The sequence below is a fragment of the Littorina saxatilis genome, unplaced genomic scaffold, assembly GCF_037325665.1.
Source record: "Littorina saxatilis isolate snail1 unplaced genomic scaffold, US_GU_Lsax_2.0 scaffold_307, whole genome shotgun sequence".
Taxonomy (NCBI): Eukaryota; Metazoa; Mollusca; class Gastropoda; order Littorinimorpha; family Littorinidae; genus Littorina; species Littorina saxatilis.
In genome coordinates this window covers 23,636-30,029 of record NW_027129096.1, presented here as the reverse complement: position 1 = coordinate 30,029, position 6,394 = coordinate 23,636, and the positions used below count along the sequence as shown (strand labels likewise).

General features: G+C 43.4%; 1 protein-coding gene across 1 annotated transcript; it reads right to left on the bottom strand.

The window, feature by feature from the left end:
• Nucleotides 1-494: 494 nt before the first annotated feature.
• On the bottom strand, nucleotides 495-3,281 carry LOC138957373 (uncharacterized). The gene has a single exon (XM_070328498.1). It carries the CDS (start codon nucleotides 3,279-3,281, stop codon nucleotides 495-497), a length of 2,787 nt encoding a protein of 928 aa, XP_070184599.1.
• Between the last annotated feature and the right edge of the window lie 3,113 nt (nucleotides 3,282-6,394).

Here is a 6,394-nt window from a genome sequence, read left to right as displayed (position 1 = left end):
AGGGCCATATGTGTTACCTACACAGCCTGTCTAAAAGACTTGGTTTGTTCATGTTTTATTATCGTTCTCATTCTATTACTGCGTTTCGAAAAATGGGGCTTTGGCAACAGCGCACATTCAAACGTACACAACTTGACAACAACACAATGTACATGACTGACACGATACACTCATCTCCGTCCAGATCCCGTGGAACGATTGTCGATGTAATAATCACAGTCACTTACCTTCAAAGACAGGGGAACGGCTTTTCCTCCAAGCGTTCTTCGTTCCGTGGACTTGCGGAAAACGACCCTCTCGTGAAACGATTTTAGTTTACGTCAGTACACTTGGATACGTCACATGAATACGTCACTTGGCTACGTCGTGTAATGCGCGAGTAGTCTCGGTTGCCTATTCTATTCTTGACAGGTTCGCGCTTCAGAATAATAATTCATGACAGCCCCTTTCTTGAGAATGAATTTCCCAAATTTAGTCACTATATGAAGCGCGACTTAAATAATCTGCTCCATGGTTGTCACAACCCGGTATTTCTTACCTCCTTTCTTCTTCACAAAAACGATTGGAGCATTGTACGGTGAGTTTACCGGTTCAATGACCCCGAGCTTCAACATCTCGTCGATCTCGTCTTCGACCGTTTTCACCATCGCATGAGGTACGAGTCTCGGTTGAACAAACACCGGTTTCTTCTCTGTAAGTTCGATTCTGCACTTCTCCAACTTGGTAGTAATCGGTACATCAGTCAGATTCTTGGAGAATGCACTACAGATCGCTTTCGCCTCTTTTGTTCTTTCTCTACTCAATTCTTTACAGAAGTTCACGCTTGTGACATCTTCTGTACGAGTAGTTTCCAGCAGAGGAATCATCTTCTGAGTGTCTATTCGGAAGATATCATCGTTCATCGTATCATCTTCCTCGATGACTACGGCGATGTGTTCTTCTGCTTCTTCTTTTTTTTCGTCAATTCTGTTTCTGAGGTCGACAACGTATTCTGCTGACGTCTTCTGTTCACCTTCGACCGATTCATCAGTCCATGCACGACGCAGAACCTGCATGGGACCTCTGATGGTCTTGCCATACCGCATTTCAAAGGGTGAGAACCCCAGACTGTCTTGAGGTGCTTTCTTGGTTCTGCCTTTTGGCGCTGTTCTTTGGCATGTGTCACACGAGAGACAGTAACGTTTTATGTCTCCGACCAAACCTGGCCACCAGAACTCACACCTGATTCTATCAGTGGTTTTCTTCTGCCCGAGATGACCTGTCATCGGGTGGTCGTGCCCAAAAGAAAGCACTTTGCTTCTCATTTCTTTGGGAACAACGACTTTACTAGATTCACTCCCGGTTTTGTCGAGGGTTGTCCTGTACAAGATTTCTTTCTTGTATACATATTTCACACCGTGGAATGATTCTCCTGAAACAGCCATTTGGCGTACTTTTGCCAGTGTTTCATCATCATTCTGAGCCTTCTTGAGATCTTGCGGGGAATACATCTTGTGTGTATTTCTGTCATCATGACTAGTTCCCGGCACAGGTTTCTCATTCCGTTTTTTTTTTCTCTTCTCTTGCTTCCGTGTACTGACCGCCGCGTTGGTCTCACCTTGATACCAACTCGGGTCACGTACTGGAAACAAAGGGGTCTTCCTCTTGTTCTGGCCTACACCATACCATTTACCTATGAGGACAGGATAAATGGGATCTTCGAGTATGACCACTTCGGTTTTGGCATCAAAATACGGACAGTCAATGTGGGCCACAGCCGTGGGACACAATTTCCGTGTTTTCTTCTCTGCGAGCGTAGTTTCTTTTTTCTTTGCCAAGTACCTTTCTTCAGGTATAAGGTCGGCCCTGACCATAATACCTGAGCACCCGGAATCGCGTAATGCTTTTACGATTCGGCCGTCTAATTTGATGAACACTTCCTCTTTGAAATCCTTCTTTTTGCACGACTTGCACAGCTTGTCAAGATGTACGGGGATTTCTTGTCCATCAAATTCATTTCGAACATGAACTGCGTGAACGCTTTCTCCCTTATTGGGACAAAATCGCGACAGGTGCCCTTTGCCCTTGCAAAAAAAACAACAGCCTGTGGCTTTCAGTCTTTGCTTTTCATCATCGCTCACGTATTTATGTTCTTTCTGTGACGCTTTCTCTTTCGCGTCACTTCTGACGACATTCGAACTTTTTGTGTTCGAAAACGCGCTGCCGCTAGAATGGTTTTGGTGAGATTGCCGTGGCCTGATGTTCGAACGTGATTGTTCGTACTCCGTGGCAATTTCGCCCATTTCTTTCGCAGACTTCGGTTTCCGATCAAGTACGTGCAACATCACTTCGGCAGGGAAGGTGTTCTCTAATTGTTCTCTGAGAACTAGATCCTTCAGATCTGCCACATGTTCATCGCACTTGGCTAACTCGATCCATTTATCGAGGATGCGCTCAAGTTTGGTGACATGTTCTTTGTACGTGTCAGATGGGTTTCGCTTCAGCTGACGGAATTTCTTCCGATATTGATCTGCTGTCAGTTGAAATCCATCATACAACGCATTCTTCAAAGTGTTGTAATTGCGCGCGTCTTCGAAACTGAGTTTTGCATAAATGGTTCTCGCCTTTCCTTTCAGGAAATACACCATTCTCGTAGCTTTGCGTTCGTCGTCGAGATGACAGTCGGTTGCATAATGTTCAAATTGTGCAAACCAACTCTCGATGTCGTCTTTGTCATCAAGAAAAGGGATTTTTGGGATAAAGTCGTCATCCCCACGACGCCTCGACGCGTTATTGTTGGCGTTGTCTCGGCGTGCTTCCGTTTGTATCCTCAACTGTTCTAGCTGAAACGCGCGATCGGCTTCTCGTTCACGTTCGAGAACTTCACGTTCACGTTCACGTTCGAGAACTTCACGTTCACGTTCACGTTCACGTTCGAGAACTTCACGTTCACGTTCACGTTCCTCTCGTGCGCGTTCTTCACGTTCACGTTCGCGTTCGTGAGCTTCTCGTTCCTCTCGTGCGCGTTCTTCAGCTACAAACTCACGCAAGTCTTTGCCTTCGAGTCCTAACTCTCGTCCTATCGCCAAAAGTTCGCGAGTCCACTCTAATCCGGATTTTACAGGGTGGATCGGACCTGCACGTTCATTACTCGCAGCGGATACATAAGTCGTTACACGCGCGCCTAACGTCTGAGAATCATTATCGCTCGATTCTCCTTGGGTGTTGACATATGTGTCACCACCTTCAACATCTGAGACTACTGCCTCGGCCGTATTCTGGTTCTGCGGGTCAGCGTTCATTTTTGCTATATGCGCCCTAGTACTCGGGTGTTTGGATGTTTGCATATCCTTTACGTTAACTCACACACAGATATTCACTGAATCAAACTGCAAATACGTGATGCTCGGTTGAAAAACCGATTTGACTAAACTGCTTTTCACACACTATTTACTAGAGAGAGAAAACTCTCCCACTATAGAATGAAGTGTTACTTTAGTGAAGCTCACTTTGCTACTTGAATTCATGAACGTTCAACGTTACCTCAGTAAACGTTACGTGTCCCAATGACACGATTTTTCTGAACCATTCTAATATCCTTTTATAACCACGGATACCTAACACTAGAATTTATGGTTCTTCTGGTATATGTCAAACAATATACCGTTCTATCGAGTGAACTTCATTTTAATATCTCATCGGCGCTCCATCAACGTGGACCTTTCGCCTATATTAATATCAACTCGATTCTATCGCACAGTAAGTCGAAATAAGATTCTTCAATTATCTACTGCTGTATAGACAATAATCTAATTTTCCTAACCCTTACTCTTGGCGTTGTGAAGTGTGACTGTCTGCAGAATCAACTTCACTTCCACGGTCCTTCTGGACGAAGATGAGTGCTATCCCTCGTATATAACCCAATTCGCCCACCAACCTCCCACGGCGACCAACAATATTATAATTTTGTCGACTAAGGGACACAGGATGGCCTGACAGGGTGTTAGTCCACTGTCTTCTGTTATAGCCTTTTGTTTAGCACAGCCAAATAGGGGGAACTAAACTACTATAACATTAGTGCTTTACGTGAATTATTATAGTGACGTCAAAGCCTTGCGTCACTCTTCATTTGGATTATTCCCGTGTGCTGAAGCACACACGTCAGACTCTGTTATCGTTAAATGATGAACTAACTATAAACATGAATAAATACAAAAGTTGATTTATACGATGATGAACATGAACGGACGAACACACAAACGAAAAACGAATAGGGAATTTGTTTGAAGAAAATTTGTTTGGGGAAGCCAAATTGAAATTACGAGTTACAAAATCCCGGACGAAGCCCCCATATGTCACAGGTCAGTTTTCGTCAGCCTGTTTCTTTCTGCGTGCGCCTTCCAAAGGAAGTTTATGGAAGGAAAGCACGTCGCCTTTTCGTATTGGCTAAAGAAACAGGTACTGCCTTGACTTTACTTTCTTTCACTCTTTCCCATGCTCTCGAATTAGCGGAGAAAGGTCAACATTGGTTTACATAATTTAATACATGGATAGTGTTAATAAAATTCTTGCAATGCAGCACACATTAATCAGGTTAGTCTATATTTTTGCTAAATATCAGTATCGTACTAAATGTATAACACACTGTTCAAGCTAGGTCATGTTACTTGGCTCACAGCACACACTGATCAAATGTCTATTGCTGCTGGATTTCAATTCTGTCATGGTAATCTAACGTGACTCCGCCGCTGCAAACGTTCTTCAAAATTTTCCTTTGGAGGACATCAAAACAAAAGGAATACACATAATGTTTATGAAGTTTTGACTTAGCTCGATGTCATTGAAAAGGTACTCGAGATGACTTGTAGCACTTGACTGGTCTAGAAGACCGCGCTCCTGGTTTGGTTCGTCACTCTTCTTCTCAAGACACCATCATCAAGTTAATAGCAGAAGTAGTCTGGTTACATCTCTCTCCACAATTACGGCAACATGAGGAAGAGGAAGATAAATGAATCATTGGACCGTGGGTTCCTGAAACAGATCAAAGGGCCATATGTGTTACCTACACAGCCTGTCTAAAAGACTTGGTTTGTTCATGTTTTATTATCGTTCTCATTCTATTACTGCGTTTCGAAAAATGGGGCTTTGGCAACAGCGCACATTCAAACGTACACAACTTGACAACAACACAATGTACATGACTGACACGATACACTCATCTCCGTCCAGATCCCGTGGAACGATTGTCGATGTAATAATCACAGTCACTTACCTTCAAAGACAGGGGAACGGCTTTTCCTCCAAGCGTTCTTCGTTCCGTGGACTTGCGGAAAACGACCCTCTCGTGAAACGATTTTAGTTTACGTCAGTACACTTGGATACGTCACATGAATACGTCACTTGGCTACGTCGTGTAATGCGCGAGTAGTCTCGGTTGCCTATTCTATTCTTGACAGGTTCGCGCTTCAGAATAATAATTCATGACAGTGTGTGTGTGTGTGTGTGTGTGTTTGTGTGTGTTTGTGTGCATGTGTGTGTGCGCGTATGCGTGCGTGTGTGCGTGTGTGTGCGCGTGTGTGTATGCGTGTGTGTGTGTGTGTGTGTGTGTGTGTGTGTGTGTGTGTGTGTGTGTGTGTTAAGGGTAAAATCAGAGTTTTACAAATACCGTACTTTTAACCTTCAAGGCGGCAGAACGCAACGCATGGTACGAAGTGAAGAAGATATACCATTGGCATTGAGCAACACTTGGAGCATACATGGGTGATTTGTGTACTTTGACAAGAAAATATTGATTTTTTAGAGTCTGTCATTTGGGGAGAGGAGGGGGGGAGGGAAAGAGTCGCGGGAGGAGACGACATTTCCAATTAGACCGAAAAACACAGTTGCACTGGATGTTTTAAATTACATTGCTGCCCTGTGTGCACAGTTTGCATTTTCAATTAATAATAATGTAAAATCCACGAGTAATTTAAAAAAAATCAAATCACCAAAGAATTACACGCCACAGGAAGGGTGTTGATTTTTAGTATATGGCCAAGTGGAGAGACGGTCTTATCCCATGTAACACCCTGGTCAGATCTGAATTATAAGGAGTGTGCCTTTTAGTACAACTACAGATATGAGATGATGCATCTTAGTGTGGCAGCATATCAGATTGCACACTGGAAATGACTTGCATTGATGTCAAGAAAGCTGCCGCAGGCGTTTATCTCTTTATGTTCTTCTTTTTGTGTTTCATTGTAAAGCAAAATATTACAAACCAGACTTCAAGGGACAAACTTGTTTTGCATAACAAGGGCCAACAATTGGGGTTGGTTAAAAAAAAAATTTCTTTTCTTTTTTCTTTTTTTTTTCTTTTATGAGGAGGGGGGGGGGGGGTATTAAAGACTTCTTTTTTTACCCAGGCACATTTGGC